The 26,811-nt window shown below is 40.2% G+C and overlaps 1 protein-coding gene across 2 annotated transcripts in view; it reads left to right on the top strand.

The window, feature by feature from the left end:
* Window positions 1–13,830, top strand: part of MACC1 (MET transcriptional regulator MACC1) — a 103,784-nt gene extending 89,954 nt beyond the window's left edge. For both annotated transcript variants that reach the window (XM_037056296.1, XM_037056297.1), the window contains 2 exons: window positions 11,388–11,609; window positions 11,798–13,830. In XM_037056296.1, coding sequence (XP_036912191.1) covers window positions 11,388–11,600 — 213 coding nt within the window. In that variant the 3' untranslated portion in view covers window positions 11,601–11,609; window positions 11,798–13,830. The remainder of the gene's footprint in view (window positions 1–11,387; window positions 11,610–11,797) is intronic.
* Window positions 13,831–26,811: the final 12,981 nt, after the last annotated feature.

Genomic DNA, 26,811 nt, shown 5'->3' with positions numbered 1-26,811 from the left:
CAAACCCATAGAATATACAACACCAAAAGTAGACCACAATGTAAACTATAGGCTTTGGGTGATTGTGCTGTACCAATGTAGATTCATCAGTTGTAACAAACAGAGCACTTTGGTTGGAGAGGTTGATAACAGGGAAGCTATGCATTTGAGGGGCAGGAGGTGTACAGAACATCTCTATACCTTCTTCTCAACTCCTCTGTGAACCTAAAAGGTCTCTTTAAACAATCTTTTAAAATTTGTATGATTGAAAGCAGGGCTTTTTTTCATAGTAAGTCTGTTTTTAAAAAGGCTTTGTCGAAAGTGATTTATCAAAGAGTTATTTATTCTCTCAGCTTTGTTAAGTATCTGACTTCTCTCTAATTATGGTTGTTTATAGTTTGTCTTCTCCCAAATCTTGGTGGAGGCCAAGCAGCCGACTTTTCCATTATTTACTTTGTACTGCCCAAATCACAAATGACGAAGTCTGTGCCAGAGGCTAGTAAATACTCAGAAGCAGGAAAGGAAAGCCCCTAGGTGTCTTTCTAGGGGCTAATGTTTAATTTATTGTGATTCATGCTCACAGTCATCACTCCGATTCATGTTGCTAAATTCTTAAAAATAATCCACGCTGTTGGCCTAAGCCATCCCAGACAATCTGTGGCAACTGCTGCCCATTAGGCCATTAAACTAGAAAATATCCTGATTTCCATCCCCCTGAAAAAAAAAAGCTGCATAATTTATTCTCTCAGAAAGGAGATGATTCTTAAATATGATCACTTTGCAAGTCAAGTAGTTGATTTCAAAACACAGTGATTCTAGTTCGGGGTAAAGAATGCAGAGGAGGGGAACCGTGGTTGTGGCAGGAAGGTAACCAGGCCTGCTGCTTCCCAGGCTGCTTTTATTCCCGTGATCTCCCGGCCTCAGAGGACCCACGCTCCCAAAATGTCCTTCTCCGACTGCCAGTGCCCGCAGGCTCTTTCTCTCTTTCCTTTCTTTTCAACCTCTCTCATTCCCTTCATCCTATTTTTATTGTATCTCATGTTTATCTGGCACTTACTCTGTGGCAGGCACTGTTCTGGTAATGTTTCAAAAAATTGACTTAATCCTTTCAACAAAAAAACTTGTGGGTCAGGCACTAATATTATCTAAAATGGAAGGAGGCTATGCTACTTGCTTAAACACGCATCGCTACAAAGGCGTGGAACCAGGTGAGGAGTGCAGGCTTTGACTTTGGGGTCCTTGGGCCCACCCACCCCAAGTCCAGTGTGGTGGCTGAGGGGCAGAGCTGGCAGATGTGGTTAGGATGGGGGTTTAAGCATAACACCTCCCCTTTCCCCCCCTTTTTAAAGTTATGATACTACTAAAATTGGCCTCAACATCTTCATCAAGGCTCAAGCCAATTAAATAATGGAGATTATTAATAGTATGTCTGTCAGATTTTAGCTGAGTATTTTGGCCATTTCTTACTCTTTTATAAGGTGAATAAAAGCCTCTCTCTGGAGACTTCTGAGAACATCACTTTTTAAATTAACCGTCTCCCTAAATTAAATTTTAAGAAATGTTACTCAATTCTTCTAATGACATTGCAATTCTTACATAAAAACAAAACTATAAAACTTGAAATATGATTATGTCCTACTGTTTCTCAGAGTATTTCTTTAAAAAAATCCCACTTATGCTATACAGATGTTTAATTGTTGCCAGGGTTTTCCTGTGAAAGTGAAGAAAAATTGGACTTTTTCTGAGGATATTTATATCTTTAATTTAAATAAAATAGGAATCAGTAAAATATTAGAAAACAGGCCATTTTTAAAAACAGCTGGGCTTTGCAAGAGGCAGTGCTGGGGGTTTTGGGGTTAAGAGACACAGACCTAAATTAGGGACTCTTCACTTAGCCCTCTGGGGATTATGACCATATTTGGCGATAAATTCCCTAGCAATTCTCTCCCATTGGCCCCGTATCTAGCAGTAAAGATTATGGTCTTTCCATCTTACTCAGAATGGACACATTCACCAGGGACACTCAAGGGACACTTCTCCTTTTAAGATGCCTTTTACCAAAGCTCACCTCAACCCCAGGCTCAATCAGTAGGCATGTTGAGGCTGATTTCTTATTGAGCTGCCACACTTCCTATGGAAGCCCAACAAAGTCAATATTTCTAATTGTAACTTCTTTTTCTTTCTCAGAAACCACTCACCTATAGAGAGTTAGAACTGGCAAGGTATGTTTATGTCTTTTTGGAGTCAACACTTACACAGTGAGGGTTTACCTCTCTGTGTCACCTTCTCACCTTCCTCATTTTTGACTGGCTGCTGTAGTGTTCGGGGCACTTTATTTGAAGTCTAGATACAAAATGGGAGAGCAGGGGATCCTCACGCAACTACTTTTTTGTTTAGTAAGTAAATAAAAATTCTGTGTGGAATTCTTCCTCCTTGTTTAGTACTTTTTTCCCTCTGTATATTTGCTCTCAGTAATTAGTTCATCCATACTTACCCCATTTACTGGGACTTTGTTCTCAGCACTGGAGCATTAGGAGCTACAAAAAAATACAGACAGAATGAAAAATATTTTTCCCCTCTCTAAAGCCAAATTTTATTTGCTCTTAAAATTGGGATAAGCTCAACATTTGAATTGTTATCTTTCTAAAAAGTATGTGATTAGATGCTAAAAATGTGAAAAAAACTAAAAATGAGAATGTATTAGTTGTGTAATGTGAGTGAACTGAGTGTCAGCTAATCATATCGACATTTTCTTCACATATCTCATTTATTTCAACAAACTTAATAAGGAAGACATTATACCACCTGCTTTTTACAGGAATGCAAAGTCAGAGTGAGTTAATTTGTGTAAATTATTCCGAGCAACATGGCTATGAAGTGACAGAATTAGGATTCAAGTTCGGGCACGTCATCCACAGTCCTAACCACTGTGCTCTACTGGTGATAAGTCCTTTCAAAATGAGCTGAATTGAAAAAAGACCAAAGTTGGGAGGAACCATTCAGGGGATAGAGCCCAGTCCTGAAGGGTGGGAAACCTTTGAGTAATTGGAGAGGACTAGAAGGGAATCTCAGTGCTTTTGGACACCAGTGACTGCTAGAAACCACTAAGGAGAATGTGTGGACCTGAGGGTAGAGTTTATCCTAATAATTATTGGGATACATGGATGTGTGTGTGTGTGTGTGTGTGTGTGTGTGTATAGTCTGTCCAGAACATATCCAGCCATGGATATGTTCCCAATAAGTATTGGGATACATGGGTATGTAATATGAAAAAGAGAGACATGTATTGAAGAAGATACAAGAAACATTGTACACAGGACAATGACACCTCAGTCCCCTTCAAAATAGGCACCTTGAGACCTCACACAGTTCTCCCAATTGCCATCAGCTGCCCTGTCATATTTTTCTGAATCTCACTGATGGTCTGAAATCTCTTCCCTTTCAAAGGTGATTTTAGTTTTGGGAAAAGCCAGGGGTTGCAGGGCACCAAATCTGGGCTGTAGAGGGGCTGAGTCACCTAGGTGATTTGATGTTTTGCCAAAAACTCTGCACAAGACAGGATGCATGAACGGGCCCATTGTCTTGATGCAGCTGCCGATCACCAGTTGCCCAGAGTTGCAGCCTTCTGAATCATCCGAATAGTTCCTGTGGAGGCATGTTCAAGCTTAATGCAAAACTGATGCAGACTCATTGCTCTACATGCTCAGTCAGTTTGAATGGGACGATCACACAGTGCATATGCTCACTTAGTGGTGTCTATTGCCCCCACTGACTAGTACAGTTAAGTTGTCATTGTTCACGCATGCAAATTCCAGTCTCCTCTCCTTGGCTGCCAGGTTTCATTGATGTCCCACAAACCATTTTCATTATATTAAAAATGGCTGGAATTTTTCTGGATGGACAGATAGATAGATAGATGAAGGAAGGAGGCTCTAGTGATTGCCAGATCATAGAGATGAGGATATCTTGTTTGGATTCAAGTTCCAGCTCTACCATTCATTAGCTCTAGAACCTTGGGAAATTTACTTGACTTTTCTAGGAATCAATTTTTTGTAATTGAGGTGAATAATCCTCTCCTACTCATTGGATGTTTGGAGGATTAAAAGACGTAATACATGTGAAATATTTAGGACAATGCTTTGCGCATTGTAATAACTTAACACATATTATCTGTTATTTTGACTAAGGCAGAGGAGACTTTGGCAACTGTGTGACAGTGAGTGATTTTGGAAAGAAAGTAATGTACTGTAGAGTAATTTTTAGTAAAATGGCTGAGAGTAACAATAGAAACAGTGCAGGTAAGGGAAGAGTCAGCAGTGATTTCAAGCTTCCCCCGAGAAACTGGCAGAACGGTATAACACGGGAAAAATGAGAAAGCGTCTTGGCTGATCAGCTTTTTCTTACTGGCTTAACAGCATTTCATTTTCCTTGGAAAATGTCTCTTGCGAAAGGTAAAAAGCGTGTCCCTGGGCTCGCAATGTTTTTTGGCTCACGAGGCCACTCCTGAATTCTGTGTACAGAGACAAGCGTTATCTGCTGCTGTCTCGGGAACGCACTCAGTTCTAGCCCTGGTTCTTAAATCTGTAAGTCTCTGTTCTTTTTTCAATAAGAAATATATTTGTGGTATCTTTCAAAAGGGAAAAGGATTATATATGGAAATGTATCTAACAGTGGTAAGGTGTAAATAATAATTTCTCAAATCTTTGTTGTTTGCACTAAAGAGCTGGCATAGTGACATAGTATTAGATCACCATTGTGTACTTTTTGCAATAGTTTATGGCTTGTTGCTATAGTCCTTAATTCCAAAATGACTCCCCTTTTTTTGAAATGATGGAATGAAGAAAAAAGACATTATAGTAAAATTAATGGGGTAATGCATTGTATTCCTATGATGTTTGATTTAATTCTATGTGTCTCATCACCACTCTGCAAATTAAGTAGAAATAATAATCATATTAGGTTAAATATTATAAAAATACTTTAAAATGGATTTTAAGGCACTAATGTTTGATTTAGATTTTCCTTATCAAGGTTTGTTATTAAGGGTCACAAACTAAGAAGGAGTTTTAGAAAACCAAAGTCTATCTGAGTATAAAATATAAATCAGTACTTACCAAACTGTTTAATATTGTCATAGATTCATGGGAATAACTTAATGAAATTGCCTTATATTTATGGTTAGGTGACATGGATTCTTTTCCTGGATGTTTGACCATGGTTTTATTCTTTTCAAGTATAAGTTCTAGTTAGCATTAATCAAGCACCTAGCATGTACCAGAACCCTCCATACCTGTTTACTTTGTGTACTTGGCAATGCTTTTATGGCATTGGGTACACTTCCCACCCACCCCCTATTTTACAGGAGAAAATATTGTGCAGAGAAGTTGTGTAACTTACCCAAGATTCTGTAGCTACTAAGTCAGGAGTCTAGATTCAAACCCACAATGTAGTTCTCCAAACCCAGAGCTCCTACTACTTTCCAGGCTGGGGCAAAAGTAGGTTTGCAGTTGTTCATAGGGAAAACAGCACAATAATTAATAAATAATAATACAAGAATAAACTGTGTCACGTTCTCACAACTGTCAGTCTGTTTTTGCCACACCCTGTATTTTTCCTCATTTACTTCCATATTGAAAGACTGGATTGGAGAAGCCTGGTGTTTTTAAAACCTGACGTTCAGGTGTTTCCACTGATACACACTGGTGGGGTTGGTGGTTGGATGGCAAGGGGGCAGCCTGGGATCCTCCTAGTTAGAAATTTGTGAGTGGTTTGACCATCAGGTTTTCTTCTGGTATTGGACTGTTTTGAACAGACGCCCTAATAAGAAATGAACCTTCTATATATCCTCTGGCTCATTTTGAACCCCTGGCATTCCAAGTGGTTGGTTATTCCTAGAACAAAGCTTGGCTCTCTCAGAGTCTTTTCCAAGAGAATCTTATGTCAAGTTTTAACCAAGTAGCACCTCCCTTCTGAGAAAATAGGGGCACTTAGTATGTTCTCTTCTAAACATAATGGCAACTTCCTCTTCAACAATATTTATGTCCTTACCAATCACAGGCGATGGACGGCCCACATGAATTGTAAATGATAAATATATGTGATAATCATTAATAAGGCAAATTTGCTTTAATATTTCTGTAACTAATTGTGCTTAAAATGAAGCCTTGCTTTTACAGTTTTATGAGGAGGTAAGTGGATGATTAGTCTTTTAATGTGGCAAAGTGTAATTATTTAAAGGTAGTTAAAACCAATGGTATTCTTTATGCCATTTATATTTTACAAGCTAAAAAGAAAAGATAGAGCTACTATGCTCCAATCTGAATTGCTTTTATTCACATCACATTTCATTATCTAGTCTATTATCTAATGTCTTATTGGCTTCTGGGAATAAGCACTCTAAACTTGGAAAACTTTATTTTTTTAATCTCCACCCCTGTTTCGTTTATTTTATCATTTCACTGATTTCTTTTTTCTTTGCTCTTATGTTTTGTCCTCTGGTACCTAGAAGGTAAACTAAAACAAGACCTATTCCTTCCACACAAATGCGGGGACTTCGGGAGACTGCTCAACTCTGATAGATCCAATGCTTACGGAAGCTGCTGCCCTTCCTATAAAGAGACCAAAGCATGTAGAAGCGAAATGAACAGCTCCGCATTTTGCTCAGTACCATGCTGCCCATTCAAAGATGAGCTGGTAACACCATGAAGTTACCGTTAAAAATATCTAAGAGTAGAGAGGTCAGAATGATGCCTGTGTGTCCAACATTTGTGATAGAGATGAGAAGGCTGGGAGAATTATTCCGTGGTTAGGAATAATTAAACAAAAACACACCCTTGGGAGCATGCTTTCCTTTGGATTTGTCAAAGCATTCATGTGGAGTTTCTGCATATTTTACTCTTAAATCATCACATTGAGCAAGAGTGGAAGAACTATTTTAAAACCACTGCGTAGCTACAACATAAACCTGGGAGGGAGGTTGGCACTCATTTCCAGCTTTTGGAGGACTAACTTAGGTTATCTTGGAAAGGATCTCGTTTACTCATTTTGTTCATTCAAACATTTCCAGAGAGCATGACTTTATTTTCTTATTAATTTACCATGCAGTTTAGAATCCTTTGTGTCTCAATGTATGTAGTTTGTAACATAATTTTATAAAGTCTATAGTTAATTAATGTATGCAAATTGCCTCTGCCTTTAATAATATAAGTTCACTTGCTGAGTAAGAAAATTAGAATGACATAAGATGATAAGAAATGCCCAAAGAACTGAAAGTGTAACATTGAAGGACTGGAGTTTAGACATCATGTATCTATACACAAATGACAACAAAAAACTGATGAGACTATGTATTGTGCTGATGAACACTGGACTTTTGTCAGGTGTTGTTACAGCAAATTTCAATAAAGAAAAAATTAAATTTATTATATTTGACAGATATTTGCTTACTAAAGGAAAACATAGTTGCCCAAAATTAGTATTTTTCATCATCATATCAAGGTATATAACATTTACTTTTGATTCCTTTTCAATTTTTCTTGGTACTTGCCCCCTAACTACATAGCCCTACACCATAATAATTTTAACATCTGCCTGTGGTTTATGTTTTCTACCTAAGGGAATCCAACTTTTTTCTTGAGTATTTTATAATGCTGCCTCTTTAATTCTCAATAACCCTAAATTCTCTATGTGGTGAGATCAGGATTCAAAACAAACTCTCCATTGTAGAATATTACTTTTTACATATTTTTTCTTTTAAAAATACTTTTCTTTTGCACTGCCCCTTCTTCTGGTTTTGTCTCTCTTTCTTTAACTTTCAAATTTCAAGAGTGACCCATTTGTTCTGTGGCTTGAATTTCCTTGACACCTGCTCACTCCTGCAGATTGCCCTCTACCCCCTCTTTAAGCTGTCTTCTCCAAGGTTCCCAAAGGCCTACTGATTGCCAAAATCCTTGCCTTTTTCACCTTTCCTCCGTGTTTCCATGTTACTTGATGTTAGAGGAAGCAGAGAAGGTAACAAAAAGGGATCTCCTCAGCCAGTGGCGTGTTGGTAGATGTCTAACAACCAGCTCTTCAATAGTTGCTTTTGCCCAATTCCATGGTGTAAATGTTCCCAACAAGGATGCTTTAAATCCCCCAAAGTGATGTCACTGAACGAGGATTTGGGAGGCTGTGTGAACAATACACTCTGGGGGGCCCTTGTGTAGTGGCTCCTGCAAACCCCTGCAGGAATGCTAGTAGGCCTTGGCTCTTGCGATACGAAGCACCCTGCTTCATTTTCTATCACCCTGACTCCAGTGTCCTTCCATGTCTTCATTGCTTTTATTTCTTACGTGGGCCCTAATTGCAGACTTAGTTGAGGGTTAAAATTCTTATCTCTTCATTCTTTCCCTTGGCATTTTCTCCTACTCATGTTTTTCATCATTACTTTACTTATTGTAAGTGATGCTAACCTCTTGCATGCTTCCCATTCAGTTTCATATCAGAGAGCCCCCTCCTTTGCCTCACACTCATAGAGCTAAAACCGGACTTCTCATCTTGCCCTCAAAGTACTCATTTCCGACTATATGCCAGACACATCATGAGGTGCCTTGGACATAAGGCTTAGAAGTTAGTACCCATCTTTTATAGACTAAAAAAATACAAAGTTAAGATAATTTGATTAACTTACCCAAATTGACCCATTCAATAGACAAGAGAGTGCTGATGTGAAGCCACATTTTGGTACTTTGATACCAAAACCCATGGTTCTTTCTATTACCCCATAGTGCTTCTAGCTAGTGGTCCTATCTTTCTTATTTACACTGAGTTAAAATATGTGAGTGAGTTTTGCATTTTTTTCATTATTATTATTACCAAGCCCTGTGTATTCATACACTGGGCTATTTGTGCAAGTGTATCTCCTTAGTATGTTATAAACTTGTAAAATTAAGAGCCACACTCTCGTGATAATTTTATCTTTTATATGACAAAATTCCTTATAGTTGTAGGTACTCAATAATTCTTGGTTTAATGAGTGAAATAATTAGTTAATGAACAATAACATATTTCAAATACTTTTATTACATTTGTGCTACAATCATGCTTTTCTGTCACCTGTGTTGTGATGTACAGAAAATCAAATTCTGCACTGAAGAAATATGCAGGAGAAAAATAGGACATGAAAATGCTCATAGTTTTGTACAAACCATGATGGTTACCATTATCCTAGTATTTTCAGCCCATTGCTATAGTATCCATTTCTAGGCAGCTTATGGCTTAGACTCTAGGGAATGAGTTTACAGCTATATCCCTCATTGCATTTCAGAGTAATTGAGGTCTCCTGGGAAGTCTTTTTACACTTAACTAGGGTCCAGGACTCAGCAATCTATCCAGATTACTCTGAATTGCAAGAGCTGGCCACACTGTTCTGCTCTGAGTACCAATTGCCCAGTGTGAGAGGGTTATTTTGCCCTCTGCTTAAGTAAGTGGATGCATCACTGGACTTCTGAATTTGAAGTTTCCAACTCCTGCATCATTTGGTGTATTTCCTACTCCCAATGGCACTGAGGGGCTGCTTCATGATTATGTATGCCCCAGGCTTTTCTATACACAGTGATCGTGTGCTGTAGCAAGCTACGAAGCTACGAGATATAGCGCTTTTCTACCCGAGAAGTCCGTGGGGCTGTTTGCACAGTCTCTGACTCTGGAGTGACTTTGACTATATAGTGAGCAAGCCAAAAAGACCTGTTTGTAATTCTTATGAGACTTCCATTTTCTGTGATACTATGCTTGGTACTGAAATGCTCTCAGTTGCTGTTTATCATACAATATCCTCAAATACATCTTTCGTCAGGCTCAATCACTAAAGGACTTAGATTAAATTTTTAGATGCATTTGCCTGTAAACACCATTCTGTTAAACAATACATGGCAAATTGAAAAATAATATACCCATTAGCTGAGCGTCAGGGACAACTGAGTGAATGCAACGTAGAATACAGTCCTCAAAGCTTTTACAGAGGGCTTTCAACTAGAGAATACTCTACTTTCTTGGTGCTTCTTTGTATCTGAGGAGTAACAAGCAAGACTGAGTTGGGCAAAAAGGCTCTATTAATATGTCCAATTCATTTCCTACTCCTGACCTATTAGTGGTGACCTGCACTTTTAGGATGTTTGATTTCAATTAGTACTCAGAAAAATAGAAAAATAGATGAAAGAAGACCTCATTCACATTCTATCAGAGTGGTAGGGTGGTGAGGGTGAAACTCAGAGAATACAAAAATTTGGGATGATTTCTGTTATTCTATCAAGACCACACTGGTATGCTATAATTTGGATAATTGTCTTCTCTTCTCTCCCTTGCTGAATCAAACTTTGTCAGAGAGGTAAAAAGATAGAGGCGTACATGGTCCCCTAGGAAGGCCATTTTGGACAAATGACACCAAATTATCTTTTGAGACTGATGTCTAGCTTTTTATGTAGATTGAATTGAAACATAATGATACTCTTTATTCAGGTCTTTCATTCTTTTAACTTAAACTGTAGCATATATTGGGGATATCAGAAGAGAGTGAAAAATGATAAAACTATATCCTAATGTCCTACTTCATCTGATATTACTGTTAATGGAAAGCCTATTTTAAGAAGGTAGCTCTGCGGAACATTTAGCTCAGTCTGTGTTCCTGCATTTTGCAAGTGATAAAACTACAAATGAATTAGTTTAGTGAGCCCAAGTAGCAAGGAATAAAGTTTATATTACAAATATTCCAATTATAACTTCATGGTTCCTTTTGTTGTTTTCCTAGAGAAAATTCATTTTAAGCTGTGTCTGTTATACAATTTATCTTATTTGGTTGGCCTTTGTCTCTATTCTCTCCTAGCCTGGTTGCCTTGGTTACCATCACATACACTCTTGTACATGAAAATCCTCTTTGACGTACATTTATTTCTATGGAAACAATGGCTCCATTGGTATGGGTGGGTGCTTAGGGACAGCATAATGAAAGGTTGAATATTGATCTTTTGGTCATAAAATGTATCATTGAATTTCTTTTTTAATTAGAGGACTATATTTTTGCTTTTCCTTTGACTTGATTATGAAGCTACCTTTTTCCTTGTTTATGGACTTGCTTGAATAAAATGACTAACATGTTAAACACTCTGTATGGTATGTATAACATGTTAAACATATTATGATGTATGGTATCATAAAGCTCAAAACAGATATACGTAACAATGACAGTATTATTACTTTAACATTAAAAGTCTCTCAATGCATTATTAAAATGTTTTCTATCATATTAAATAAGTCCATGTATAATTAATATTTCTCATTTTTTTACGTCTTAAGAGGCTTTTAAACCTTTTTAAGCATCTATTTTTCTCTGTTTTACTTCCACACTACTCCAGTTTAATTTTTTTTCCTTACAGATGATGTGGAAGCCGGCCTACGATTTTCTCTACGCTTGGGGAGCTCACTGCGGAAACAGCTGCAGAGATGTGTTACAAGACCTTCAATCAGCTTTGGACAGAATGAAAAACCCTGTGACCAAACAATGGCGAGACTTAACTGGAGCTTTAATACTAGTACATTCTTTAGAGCTTTTAAGAGCAACTGCATTCTCCAGTTCTGAGGAAGTATAGAAATGAAGGGTATGTTTTTTTGCAGGCAGGAGAATGGGAAATATGTGTGTGTGTGTGCACAAGAGAAAGCGCTCAGAAAAATATTACTTATTTTTTATTTATGTTTGAAAAAAAGATTTTCCATGGGAAAGCACAGCAGAACACAAAACCCAGGAGTGGGTTTTATAATTGAACATGTATTTTTGTTTTTATTTCAGATGCAAACATCAGGCTGCTTCGTTGCTGAGGAAGGAAAGAAAAACCCTCTCTCCCCTTCAAAGTTACTTTTCATTTAAGTGACAACAAACGGCTGTTAGCATAATGACATCATTGCAGATACCCAGATAAACTAGAAGCTCTCAATGTGAACAATGAAGTTTTACCAGGAGGCAGGTGGGAACAGAGGGGAAGCAAACACACGCTTTGTGGACCTGCACAGGGCTGCAGGCTTCCTGTCTCCCGTCTCTTCTTTCTCTGTGGCCTGTGCTGCCATTATTCCCATTTTCCATGTGAAGAAACTAAGAACCGGAGATAAAGTTCAGGGTTATAATAGCGAGTGTGAAGTAGGTTTTTTCTTTGCAAAACCTGGTTCTATTTTTTTCTAATCCAGAGTGCATAGTAAAATAGTAAAAAAGAAAAAATGCATATTAAAACTTAATTGAAGCTCCCTGCTCTTGTCCACCATCTTTTGAAAGATAGCCAAATGGAACATGTGACTTATCAGAAATCTGTTGCTACAAATAGGAGCTGGAGTTTTCACCACCCTCCTCTGGCGTCCCCTAGCTAACCCTGTGGCTTTCTTCAGGATCGTAATGTAGAATAATAGTTCATCAACTCTCAGGGACTTTTAATACTAAGGGTTACTTAAAACAGTAAATTTGACTTGTCACTGTTGAATACCATAGTCTCAACCAGCAAAAACACTGATACCCGTGCGTGTGGTTGCGCACATGCTCACACAAATGTGGGTGTGTACCGGAGTGTTTGTTTCATAACAGTTTGGGAAGACACAGATAAAATAGGAATTTGGGCCGGGATAAAGGCTAACTCCTGGCAGAGAGTTCACAAAGATATGGTCTGTGCTTATGCCTATGTCAGTCCTCTGGCCACCTGCCAGCATTCATGTGCTTTGGCCAATCATTCATTCATTGTCATTCAATCGATAGAGGGAATGAGTGCTCCTACTTGTGGCAGGCACACAGATGCTTGAGGTCAGTAACGGGAAAATAAAACCAGCACGATCTCCGATGCCAGTAATGCTAAGTGGTGGGTGTAGACAATAATAAACACTTAATACAGTTACATGTACATGGTATCTGTAATAACAGCTGCAGTGGAGGGGCTGGGATGCCAAGAGATGTAGAGATGGGGCCATGTTCTGAATCAGAGGGGTCGTCAGTTTCCCCTGGGAAAGAAATGATGAGCCTGAAGGAGGATCAGGCTTTACTTCCAGTCTGGGGGCCGTGGGAGATCGAGCTCCTCAGTGCACCAAAGCCCTCAGGCAGGGGGGGAGCTCAGGCATGCAGAGAGCTGGGTGGGGCAAAGGGCCAGAAAGGGTGGAAGTGGTAAGGACACACCTTCAGAGGTATTGTGGACCAGCCGAGTAAGGAATTTGTTCTGGGATCCTGAATAAAACATGCCCATTTGGCTTGAAAGTAAAAAGCAGAATCTTTTTAGAGCTTTTAATACATCCACCCTAGGGTATTTGGTATGATGGCAAAAGAAACCTGATTTAGGGTTTAACAACTATCTTTATGGCTTTCAATATTTATACGTGATGGTAAGAGAACAAAGCCTTCCCAAGGAGTTATAGACACACATCCAAGGATGGAATTTATTTTAGTTCAAAATAAATTCTAGGAAAGAGAAATAAAAAAAACGACTTGAAGTTCAAGTCGCAAGTATTTTCATAGTGTTTTGCTTTCTTTAGAACATTCTCGGAATCTTATTAACATGTCAGCAAACCAGAGAATTTGGGGAAGGGATGGTAAGGAATTAATAACTGGGTTTCCCCAAGCTCCAAGATCTGAGAAGACTGAGATCTCGTTAGCTGATTAGGGTAGTAAGATTAAACAAATCACTTCAGGTTTACATTGCATCTTGTGTTGTGAGTGTGGCTGAGAAGTTTAAAAAGAGTTTAAAAATGAAAAACGTGATCTTTGCAATGTAAGAATGAAGCAATGGTTTAAGTAATAATGCACACAAAGATATTTTATAATCCTGTAATAAATCATTTTAGACAAATTTTAAACCCATGACCAAACATTCTCTTCTTATATATTCTAGTATTTTATAAATCATTTCTAGTTTTCTGAATTTTATAGTTTTCTTTCCATAATGGATTTTCATAATCAGAGAAGATTAAGTCAGTAATCATGAATTGCCTTTCATTTCTGGCAGCAAATCAAGGGAATTAATAAGGCACTTAAATCCCATCCTTGACATCATTAAAAGCATCAAAAATGATTAATCTAAAACTTCTTTAAGCATTTTGGAAGTGAAAAAGCATAGAGAGTTCTTTCATTTCCTCAGGCTTTTTCGCTAATGATGCCTTAGGATGAGATTTCAGTTCAGTGTTCAGTGTTCAGCTTGCAGCGCAGTGCACCAGCTTTCCTGTGTAAGCCTCAGTCCTCTACTTCCTTCCCGTCAAGTCTTAGTATGAGGGCCAGTTAAGGAGGTGCCTGCCCTAGTGGGTGTCAGTAATGGATGCAGCACCTTGCGTGTCCAGCGATGCATAAAATAGCAGAGGAAGTTGTAAACTTGGGGACGACTAGTTTTTCGGAAGGAGCAGAAACCACTGCATTAATGGATGGTGTTGGTCTAAGAAATATCACGGCTAGTAAACAACTTTGAATATGTGATATGCAAATACAAGAGAGAAAATACACTAGAAATCATGCAATACTGTAACTGGAAATTTCAAAATTTGAGTTCTCATACTGTGCTACTGTAAATTATATTTTCTGTAATTTTTGTAATGCCTAAGGAATATTTGAAGCAATTCAAAAGAAACAGAGAATAATGAAAAATTATGCTGCTGGAGGCTTTTCTAACTGAAATAGATCTTTTTTCTCCTGACACATAGAAATTCTTCCCTGTTCTTCTGCCATTCCTCCCCGATGCTTCCCCTGTGAGTGACGATCCAGAAGTCGTATGTTGCCATTATACTAGGTGGGGTTAATCCAAAGACGTTTTTAGGAATAAAATAATCACCTGGAGAGTCTGTTGGAACTCAGACTGCTGGGACCCACCCCTGAATTTCTGACTCAGCAGTCCTGGAGCGGGGCCTGAGCATTTGTGTTTCTGAAAAAGTTCCCAGGTGATACAGATGCTGCTGGTTCAGGGATGCCAACTGGAGAACCACTGCATTAATTTCCTTCATTCCCATGGAAATAAAAGAATCTCCCATAAACTACAAAGGCTAACTTTTAGATAAATAAAATGCCGTCATTTCATCAGAGAAATAATATTTAAATTGTAAAAAAAAAACCCAAACCCAAATCACATTTATTTATCTAAAGGGAACTTTTTCAAAATGAAGAGCCTGAACAATAGTAATTTTAATTATAAAACTGGTTAAAATAATTGAGGTCTGCCTCTCATTCCAAATGCAATGATGTTTGAATGAAAATAGATTAAGAATTCGAGACATTTATGCAACGTGTCGAGATTTTGCAAGTGTATGCGATGATGCTCCTTTTCGCTCTAAAGCATCTTTGGTGAAAGTCTAGTTTTTATTGATTTGTCACTTGTTAAACGTTTTGTTGAATTAATTTTCCCCCACTGAAAAATATGTTTATAAACCAATATGATCAGTTAAACCCTCTATATGCTTTCATCGTAGAATTACGCAGTGATTACAGATACTTGTTGAAGAGATAGCCAGGTGTTCTCCCTTCGGTGAGCAGTTCTGCATTTAAAGGGATGGTAACTCTGAGAAGAGGTGATCAGCAGAATGACCTCGCTTTGACATTGATGTGTCACAGCTCATTTTCTGCTATAGTTCTCCTTTTAGTTATTCCTCTGTGGATGAGCAGGAGCATCTGTGACTTCTTTCTTTCTGTTCTTAGAGATATGTGAGACTGCGCTTTTGTTCCCCAAAGCAAAATTTTAAATGTTCCCAATTACTTAAGTCCACACTTGCACCTTTGGGATATACTGAGACATTTATAATCATATATATATATGTGTATGTATAATCATATATATATATATTTATAATCATATACATTTATAATCATATGTATATGTATATGGCTAATTTGGAAAATCAAAACTTAGTCAGAATGAAGCTACTGGTTTCATTTAAACTGATTCTACCTAGGTCAGTCTTCTAAAAGCATTTGGGCCTGGCAAATTCGGTGTAACATTGAGCTTACATGCGTTAGGTTTAATGGTAATACAACTGGCTACTGCACTCCTTGGCATAGTAGGCAAACCCATTCTGTGGGATTTGACTCCCAGGAAATATGTACTCAGTGCTCACGGAGTAAAGTACGGGTAGTGTGAGGGAGGGCACGGGAAAGAACCTGATGTGGTCTAATGACAGAAGACTATTCAGGGACAATGGGAATATGTCCCTTCTCCTCCTTGTGCCGGTCTTCTTCAAAATGGAATATGTATTTTATTCTTTCTCCTTATTTAATCAATAATAAGATATAAATTAACAGTTGCTTTGTCTTCCCCAGGATTGATTTAACACACCTTAAGGCTGCTCTTTAGGTCTCCTGAGAAACTTCAGCTAGAAGTTTCGAACTCGCAACCCTGAGTCGAACTGTCTTTTGGCAGTCTTCAGGAGCTGCTGTGGGAAAACCAATTTCAAACTGGCTTAATCACAAAGAATTTATTGTCCCTCACAATGGAAAACTCCAGGGGTACTTTCAGGCATTCCAGGATTCAGGCCTTGAAGGTGTGATCAAATTGCTTGTTTTTTTTTCCTCTTCCGTTCTCTTCCTTGGGCTCCGCAAAGCTGCCTAGCTGCCCACGCCCTCCCTTCATGGGGGCAACGCGACTGCTGTGGCTCCGCCTCACATTTGCTGGTGTTCCACTTTCAGGTTGTCAGGTTGGTAACATGCCAACCTGACCAAACTGAAGTACATTTCCCAGAGTTCTCTTTACTAAATATATCTGGTTAGGGCTGGCCCCAAGAGAACTCTGGGGAAGATTTGGACAGTTCCATGGGAGCTGTGGCAGTTGGGACTTCCGGAAGGTAGACGTGGGTCAGGCCCCGACACCGCCCCTGACTCAACTTGTTAGTGGAGGAGGCAGCTGCCGGCCTGCAGCACAGTCTCCCTTTGGCCCCCGCCTTTCCCTTCCCAAATCCCGGCCAGGCGTGCACGTGGGTGTGCAGCGCAGCGAGAGTGCCACTTCTCCTGAGGGCTCTCCACAGCAGCGAGGCCACAGGCTTGGAGCTAGGGAGGGACCAACAGGGACACAAATGGCAAACAAATACAGAGTCCAGTTGTCCCTGCTCTCCTCCAGGCCATGTCCACCTTTTCTTTCATTCAGCCCGACCTATGACTTTTGCCTCAGCACCAGAGACGAAACAAAAAAAGGTAGGACTTGGACCAGCTCTCACAAACGTGTCTGATCAAGCCACTGTAATAAATCCTTGTTGTACCTCATTGCTGGTGGTGCAGCTTTTCTGAGTGAACCCTGATTGACAGATAGGGCAAGAGAATAGTTCTTGATAATGCCACAAAAAGAGTCTGTCTGATTGGACCAATTTAGGGTTTGTGCTTATCCCTCAGCCAATCCCTGAGGGCTGTAATCAGTGGACCTTTGCTTGGTCAGGCTTGGGTCATGTGCTCTGTCTGTGCCACCCCATCCAGGCCACGGGTTTGAGAGTCATTGATAACGCTTGGTGAAATAAAAATCTGTTCCTGGCAATGGGAAGAGGTGGTTGTTGGGGAGGCCAAAAGCAGTTTTCCACTAAAAATGTGATTGAGATTAACCTTAGCACTATTTTCTGTATCAGGAAACCTCTATCCTTCAAGTGTAATCGAAGAAGCTAGTCATATAAGTCCTTGTTGTGAGACTGGGCAATGGGCCTGCTTTTGTAAACTTCTGCAGTAAATCAAACACTAAGTAAATGAGACTTCACCAGCAGTATCTGCCCTCCACAGACCGTCAATAAATTGCTGATGGCATGACAGAGCCATTTAAAACCCCATCAAGACCTCGGGTTCACCTGGCCCAGAGGCCCAGGGCCAGATCCTCCTTAACTGCTCGCTCTACAGCAGCACCTAGAACCTGCTAGATGCACCCCACCTGCTGCCAGAAAGAAGCTGGGGCACAGGGATAGAGGAGGAGGCTCCAGAGTGACTGAGAAAACTGTAGTTAGGCTCCCATGGCTGACCTGCTAGTGAGAAACAGCCGGGGAAACTGCTTTGGACCTTCTCTGAATGGAATGACCAAAGCAAGTCTAAGGTCAGTGGTATTTCAATCTTTCTCAGCTATCTGGCTTTTCAGTGGAGGCTCCTATCTCCCCTTTTGAATTAGTAATAACCTCTACATATTGTCCAAGTGGAAAGTGAAACAGCAATGTGAGCTAAGACAGTGAAAAGTACGGCACAAGGAAAGGGACACAGAAAGATGGTGCATGTGTTTGCTGTATACATATGTTTTAGTAAGAAATCCCTGCCCACTTTTTTAAGAACACATTAACTTTCTTTCTGAAAACATAGTTTGTGTTTATCATTCGTTCCGTCATATTCACAATGTCCTCTATGGAGAAATACCCTTCTGGAAGAAATATATTGTTCAGGGTTGGGGGGAATGCAGTGGGTTGTAGCAGAATAAAAGAGTAGTGATCAAGGTTATCCATGAGAAGACGAGGAGAGGGCACTTGATGTTACATTCCTAAAGCTATTTTTGGAAGGGTTCACTGATAGTTTAGAAAAAAAAAGATTCCTAATTCCTCCTTTCACACTCTCAGAGAACCTTTGTATTTGTATTATTTTCCCTCCGTGTCGGTTGCTGAGGAGATTACCATGTGGGAAGAGTCCAGGTTCTGATATGAGAGTGGAACACCAACTGCAAGGAATTAAGCCACCTGTTCTGGGTTCCCACTTTGAGCAAGGTTCCAACTCTGTCCTTCACGGGGGCTCTGTGTTAACCACTTAGTGCGTTTTGTGTTTATCTACTAGAAAATTGTGTTAGTTTGCTAGGGCTGCTACAACAGAGCACCACAGACTGGGTGGCTTAACCAACAGAAATTTATTTTCTTACAAGTCCAAGGTCAAAGTCTTGAAGCGATTGGTTTCTCCTGAGGGCCAGGAAGGAAGGATCTGTCCCAGGCCTCACTCCTGGCTTGTAGATTGTTATCGTCTCCTGTGTCTTCACATGGTTTTACCTCTGTGTGTGAATCTGAGTCCCAGTTTCCTCTCCTTTGAAGGACACCAGTGACTGGATTGAGGCCCACCCTAGTGACCTCATTTTAGCTTCGTTACCTCTTGAAAGACGCTGTCTCCGAAGACAGTCGCATTCCTAATTCCTTGGGAGTGAGGACTAAAATATGCCAACTGGGCCAGGGGGAGCATAAGTCAGCCCATAACAAAACCTATTTGCTCAATCAAGTTTTGTTTGCTTTTATTTACCCACATCAACTACTTTGTTTAGATGCCTTTTGGGCAATCCTGCAATGAGCCTTTTGAAGTTTTACTTCCTTCTCTCTCACAGATGCCTGAGAAGTGACGGGTCTTCCAGCCCCACAGCATGAGCAGCACAGTGGGGAGCTGGCACACCTAGAGAGCTGTGACTTTTTCACTTCACTGTCCTTTTGCCTCAGGCAGGATATCATCCAACTTTGCTTCCTAGAACTAATGAAAACCATTGGTGTGGATAATACATGCTTGTAGCTAATTTCCCTTGGGTTTTCCTTGTTGTCACTATAGAATCTCAGTGCTGCCAATAAAGACAGTCTAAGAACAGACTGGGTGCCCTGGGTGGTGGCTATGACAAAAGTCAGAGCCCCTTTATTTTGTTCATGTTTTAGTGAACAATGAGATGACCGGGATTACCATCTGTTGCTGAGAAAACCTAAGTAATGGAGGGCCTAGACCACCCACCCAGCAAGCACACAGAACAAATCTAGGGAGTTTGTCCTACAGACTGTGGTGGGCAGGAAAGACAGACAGGGTGCGCTGGACTCTGAAGGCTGCGGGAGTTACCCAGAACGGGGATGTGAGAGGAGAGGCAGGAACATCTCCAACTGGGAACTGCAATTTGAGAGGGAAGCTGAACAAGCCTTCCCAGACTGTCATTTTGTAGAGTTTCTTCCGTGCAATTAGGGTAAGCAGCATTTCCCAATTTGCCTGGACTTAGGGGTTTCCTGAGACTTGGAAATTTCATTGCTGAATCCAGGAAAGTCCCAGGCATACTGAGACAGTCAGTCATCCCAGGTACCAAACACTGAAAGCCACTGTTAACAATGAAAGTGGCCACTGGGAAGGATCAGACTTTATTTTTTATTTTTTTAAGATTTTATTTATTTATTTATTTTTAGAGGGGAAGGAGAGAGGGAGAGAAACATCAGTGTATGGTTGCCTTTTGTGCATCCCCTGCTGGTAGTTAGCCTGCAAGGAACCGGTTTGCAACCCAGGCATGTGCCCTGACTGGGAATCGAACCTCGATCGTCTGGTTCGCAGGCCCGCGCTCAATCCACTGAGCTACGCCAGCCAGGGCAGGATCAGACTTTAAATCACCAGCAAGCTTTCTGCCCCGGAGCCCAGATTAGCGAAGGGACATGGGATATTTTTATAGGTGAAGGGAGTCATGAAAAGTACCAAGAATGTGTCACTGACTTGAAGACAGAGTGTTTTGAGAAAAGGGCAAAACTCAAAGCAAATACAAGGTGCAAGAGTTGATAGGGAGAGATACTGAGAACAAACCTGGCTAATTAAAATTTTGGCTGAGGACCAAACCTGATAAAGCTCACACCACTCTTTGGGCATTCTTTGCAAAGATATTTGTAAGTTTGTTACTCAATTACAACACACTGATTTATTAACTTAATTCAGTAAAAAAAAATAACCCAGTTGTCAAATCAATTTGCAACTTTACTGGATGTTTATGGAAAAAGTATTTGTCAAATATTAATTTGGTTTACAAAGACCAGTGTTAGAAATATTCACCTGCACGTTCAATTCAAAGCATGGAGAAGGTGTGAAAACCTTTCCAGTGTCTAACTTGGTGATCTTTGAAAAGCATCTCTGAAAAAATCCTCAGGATTCCCTAGAACAGGATAGTGACTTAACTGTTAGTATTTAAGGAACACTAAATTATGCCAAGTCAAGTACCCTATGACGTGTGAGCAATGATCCAAATAAATTTCAATGGAAATTCATTGTTTTAATTATGACAGTTCAGTCACTGTTTGTCTCTTCTTTTTTTTCTCCTTCCTCTTCCTCCTCACGTGTTCTCCCCTCGTCTTCTGTTTCCTTCTTCTTTTTACTCATTGGCAAGAAGAATAAATGTAGACCTATTATTTTCAGAACGATATATGAAGTAGCTGCTTCTGAGAAAACTGTTCATTTTCCATCACATCTAAAGCACTATGCACAGCATGAGACATGCTACTAAAAAACTCTCCATTCTTCCTTCATTTCCTTTCTAACTGGAGGAGCTGGGCATGTAAATAAATAATTGCAAAGAGGCAGAAAAAAATAACCTGTCAAAAGTTCAGTTTACATGTAGACAGGCCTTGAATGAAAGCTCATTATCTGGAAGGATTTACAAAACCTATGAAACATGAAAAATCACGAGAGCTATTGCCACCTTCACTGCAACTCCTCCCCGATGCTTCCCCTGTGGTTTTGTGGCAAAACAACAGACAGGCCTTGTGCTAACCAAAATTTCTAATTTTTTAAATTCACATTTAGCTGCACGCAAAGCTCATTTAACAGTTCATTTCAACCGTGCAACAGTAAAAGCAGTGGACTCGAAGACTTCTCTTCTCTCTGGACTACCAGCTTCTTAAATTCCATTTGCCTGTGTCCTGGGGATGCGGAGTAAGCACAATCTAACCGCCATCCTGCCTTCTCAGCCCATTTGTATATTGATAGCCTCTGTATTATTTAGGAGCCAAAAAACACCTTCAAATGGAAAGTTTCTAAAAACTTACACAAGGTTCCTTATTAAATATTACAGTGACAACTCCATTAATGCACTCCTTGATTCCTTGGGGGCAAAGGGCACTTGGAACAAAATATTTAAAGCTCTGAGTAAATTCAGGAATCTATCAGTAAGTCCTGACTCAACAGAATTAACTCAAGTTTACGGGCAGGGCTCTTACATTAATAAAGGAGATTGTATTTCCAAAACATTCCAGTGTTTAAAAAAGTCTTAGAAAAACTACAACCCTGACTAAACAATGCTCAAGAAGAAATAGTTCTGTTTGACTAAGTACTTCGTACAGGAAAGACCTTGAGAGAGGCCCCATTATAATTAACTGTGAAGATGTGACTTTGACAGTTGTTTCTCTTTTTTGGGGGGAAAAGTAAACATTTTTAATGATTGGGATACAAAGATGAAATACTTTCTGGGTATTGAATAAGGTAATTGGAAAGCATTCCCTGGAGCAAGGGAATTGATATCTCTCCTAAAACACTGTAACAAGTAAAAGTGTAGACCATCAGAGCTATGCATAAAAGGATTATCTAAAATTATATATATTATATAGGATTATATATGTGGCCCATTCCAATCAGTAAACATACTGTAGCAATTTGTAAACAAAAATATATAATGCAATAGATTTTTGATGTTTTAATGTATTTTAATTTAAAAAATTTAAAAGATTTTATTTATTCATTTTTAGAGAGAGGGGAAGGAAGAGAGAAAGAGAGGAAGAGAAACATCAATGTGTGGTTTCTTCTCACATGGCCCATACTTGGGACCTGGCCCACAACCCAGGCATGTGCCCTTACTGGGAACCGAACCAGCCACCCTTAAGTTCCCAGGCTGGCACTCAATCCACTGAGCTAGCACTTTAATTGTTTAAATTGCTTTATGAAAAAAAGTTTAATAGTTTACCTGCTTTGAAGTTTTTATTTCACTGTCCTCCTTTGTCAGTGACAGTGGATTGCAATCCTGTCTCTGTTTCTTCTCGGGTGTTTCCTGGATCAATCCCATCATTTCCAAGACAGTTGGATAAACTCACTGGTGAAACAATTTGGATGAATAAAGTCACAGTCACACTGAGTGCAGTTATCAGAACTAATTGACCCAGAAAATGAAGGGTAACTCATTGGAAGTCCAGTCAACAGATCTGAAAATCTTACAGTTGAAAGAAACTCACCATACGATCATCCAGACTGTATTTCAACAGCCTAAGTACGGTAACACTCGCCTCTTGGCGGGGCAGGTCATTGGAGTTTTGATCATTTCCCCATTCATGAAGGTCTGCTTCTACTTAAGCCCAAATCCACCTTTTGAACCTTGTTAATTAATCCATTCCTTCCTTCCTTTCTCCTTTAATAATAGTGATTAAGTGCCTAATCTGTGGTATAAGTACTGGGAATCCAGTAGTAAAATGGACCCATACTCTGCTCTCCTGGATCTTGCAGTCAGTGGGAGAAGCCTATTCACCAACATGGTTCTACATTCACTTCCTTCAAATATTGAGACAGCTATTATTCCCTCACCTTTAACATATTTTCGTGTTAGGCTACATACCCCCGATTCCTTCAATAAAATGAAGGAATTTCCCCTGCTTTCGGCACTTTGTGGTTGCCCATAGTGCTCTTCAAGTTTGCCCAGCACTAAACCCAGCGGTCTTGGTGCAGTCTGCCCAGGACACACTGATCAGTCCAGTCGCTTACTTAGGGTGCCCACGTAGCACCTGTCAGGCAGATGGGATGACCATGGCTGTAATTCCTGTTTTCAAGAAGCTCGTGTTCTAAAGGAGGTTCCAGAATGAGCAAACAAGGCAACCGCTTCTCTAATTGCGGGCAACACAATCCTGTTAATTCGGACTGGGTTCTTCAGATAAGAAAAGGGGTCTTTGTAGGTTTATGACTTAACCCTTCTTGTGTTAAATGAAGGAGTTGTGGCCCAAGACCCAGGCTCAAATGCAGAAAAATCAACTGATATAAACCAATAATCTGCAACCGAAGACTTGAGAAATAACATAAATTATGAAGTGATCAATCTTTAGTATGTAAAATGGAATCATTATGACATAAGCCTCTCCAAGGTTGTGGTAAGTCATAACAAACTGATAGATTTCTAATCATTATTGATTTGAAAACAGGAGTTTGTAGAAATGTCTATGATAAAGCTAGGTAGCCTTACATGTGGCCACCGCTTAGAATTAGTAACATTTTGTTTTTGTTTCCTTCTCTTCCACCCAAGTAGTGACAGTCTCATCAGTGATATCGTGAATGCAAGGGTCTCTACTTTGGCCTCCTACTTTCTGCAAATGAAAGGTTTCCCATCCACTCTGTGTTCTGTGTTAGGACTTTGGATTTTGACTATAGTTTGGACTTGTACTACAAGGAGCATTTGTGAACAAAGTGGCTTTAGTCATTCATCCACATACCTATTCATTTTATTCATTTACTAAATTTTTAAATGAATTCAGTGCCTGGTCTGTATTTGGAATTCCACTAACTTTAGTGGAATGAGTGACTGGATGGATGGGGACCTAGTTAACCAACCCCGTGTCTCAGTACATTAAGATTCATCTGCATGAATAGGGAAGAGCAAGACCTGGGTTTCTTGCAGCCTCAGGAAGCTGTATCCCTGTGATGGAGAAATGATGCCTACAGTGTCAGGAAGACCACAAAGGGTGGCAGTCCAGCGAGGGACAGGGGAACTATCATTCCCCTCATGTGATTCTGTGCCTCTCAGGTGACAAGCAAGAGTCACGGTGTTCTGCCCCTAGCAAAGCCTGGTCCTACAGAAGATCACTGATGAACTTCAACATTCCTTTGGGTCTTTCTTGGACACATTTTGAAGGTGATTCATTATTGCTGCATAACATTAGGCATCCGTATTGACTGGCCTGTGCATGTGCCTTATCTGTTATTGCATATTGTTAATAGCACCCTGCTGCCATGAGCTCACCATTTGGAAAGGGCTTTACATGAGAGGGTTACAGCGAGCCTCCAGTCCTCCCAGCATGGCGGAGAGAAAGGCACAGGTGCTCAGGTTGGGCAGCAGTGCGGCCAAGTGGAGAAAATAGGCAGGTAGCCCTTCCAGGACAATTAAATACATAGCCCGCCAAGGTTTTACATAATCAAAGCTCTTACCAACACATTTTGCAAAGTGTTGTTTTTGCATTCTTTTTTGGGAACTGCACATGCAGAGATTGAGAAGTAGGGATCCAGATACAAACAAGCGACGGTTCTCAAGGAGAAAATGAAAGAGCAGCGTGGAAAACAGGAAGGAGGTGGAGAGGGATTCAGGCAGGATGAAAATAGAGACTTATCTCCGTGGCTGGTTATCACTACTACCTTGAGAAGAAGAAACTGGAAACTACAAAGTAATTTCAGAAACCAGACTTAAGCAGTTGTGAGGGTAGATTTTAATGCCAAATTTAACCATATAGTACTGCGAGTGTGATAAGGCTAATTTTCTAAAGCTCTCCAAAACCAATTCAAGAAACTTCTGGGAATGTTCTGTATATCAAAGTTTAAATAACAGAAAGGTGTGGTTTTATCAGTGGAAATCATAGCAAAGAAGTTGATAGACATATTCTGTACCATGACACACAGAAGATGGGATGACAGGGTGTGACTTTTCAGGGGAAAGCTCAGGACCTGAAGCTGCTGGGTCCCTCACCATCACAGGAACCCATGGTATAAAGCAGCGATTTTCAACCTTTTTTTCTCATGGCACACATAAACTAAGTACCAAAATTCTGCTCTACACCAAAATATATGTATATGTATTTTGCTGATCTGTCAACAAATAGGTATAATTTTGATTCATTCATACTGGACAGCTATTGTTGTGTTGTCTGTTATCATTTAGATATTTGATAATCTAAAGGAAAAGAGGTCAGTGCCCCTGATTAAATAGTCAAGTATTGCCCTGGCTAGTGTAGCTCAGTGGATTGAGCGGGGGCCTGCGAACTAAAGGATGGAGGTTCAATTCCCAGTCAGGGTACATGCCTGGGTTGCAGGCCAGTTCCCAGCAGGGGACTCACGAGAAGCAACCATACACTGATATTTCTCTCCTTCTCTCCTTCCCTTCCTCTCTAAAGATAAATAAATAAAATGTTTAAAAAAATAGTCAAGTATTGCATGTTTTAAAAATTCTTGCGGCACATCGGTTGAACATTGCTGGTATAAGGGGTAACTAAGAAGCCATGTTCAAAGCCAGGGGAAAGAAGGGGAAGAGTGTTGGTAAGACTGAGGGTCTGTGCGTGAAAGTGTTTGAGAGCTCAAAACCCCAAGTGATGCTTTTCTAAAATTGAGAGTAGTCCATCTTGGGCAGGTGATGTATTTAGAACTAATTATTATATTAGTTAGCTGGGACTACCATAAGAAAACACCGTAGACTCAATGGCTTACACAACAGAAGTTTACTTTTTCACAGCTCTGGAGGCTGGAAATCCAAGTGCATGTGCCAGTGGGGTTGGTCTCTCCTGAAGTCTGTCTCCTTGGCTGGTAGATGGACACCCTCTTGTCAGTCATTCCTCTGATACCCCTTGTTCCTTTTCTTTAAGGACACCACCCTAACTCATTTTAATTTAATTACTTCTTTAAAGCCCTATTTCTAAATACAGTTCCCTTGTGAAGTATGGAGGGGGGACTTGAACATGTAAATTTGGGAGGGACACAGTGCAGCCCATAACATCGCAACGCACAGTCTACAAAGACAGGTTAACTAGACTAGAGAAGACACATCCACATGGCAGGCGCCACTCGACTTTGTGCGGAGTGAGAGAACATCCTCTGGGGCAGCGTGTGTGTGGCTTAGACGCAGCCTTTACTGTGGGCCGGGCCGGGCTCCACTCCGCTCCTGGGAGGTGGCGGGGGGTGGGGGGGTGGGGGCTGGAGTGAGAGCACACGCAGACCTGCCAGGCCCGAGGGAGGGCAGAGTAGGGCCCTGTCACCTAATCTTTTATCCTCTTAATGCAACTCAGAAGTACACCACTTTCCAGATGCGATTACAAATACCTAGGTTAATTAGCCCTAATCCCGGTTCTTCAGGAAAATGTCCAGAGCCAAGTGGACCTCATCAGAGGGTAAGCAGGCCCCTTCTCTGGAGAACGCTCTCTTCG

The sequence above is a fragment of the Sturnira hondurensis genome, unplaced genomic scaffold (assembly GCF_014824575.4).
Source record: "Sturnira hondurensis isolate 20B ecotype Veracruz unplaced genomic scaffold, ASM1482457v3 Scaffold0008897, whole genome shotgun sequence".
In the NCBI taxonomy this organism is placed as follows: Eukaryota; Metazoa; Chordata; class Mammalia; order Chiroptera; family Phyllostomidae; genus Sturnira; species Sturnira hondurensis.
This window is presented reverse-complemented; position numbering and strand designations above follow the sequence as displayed.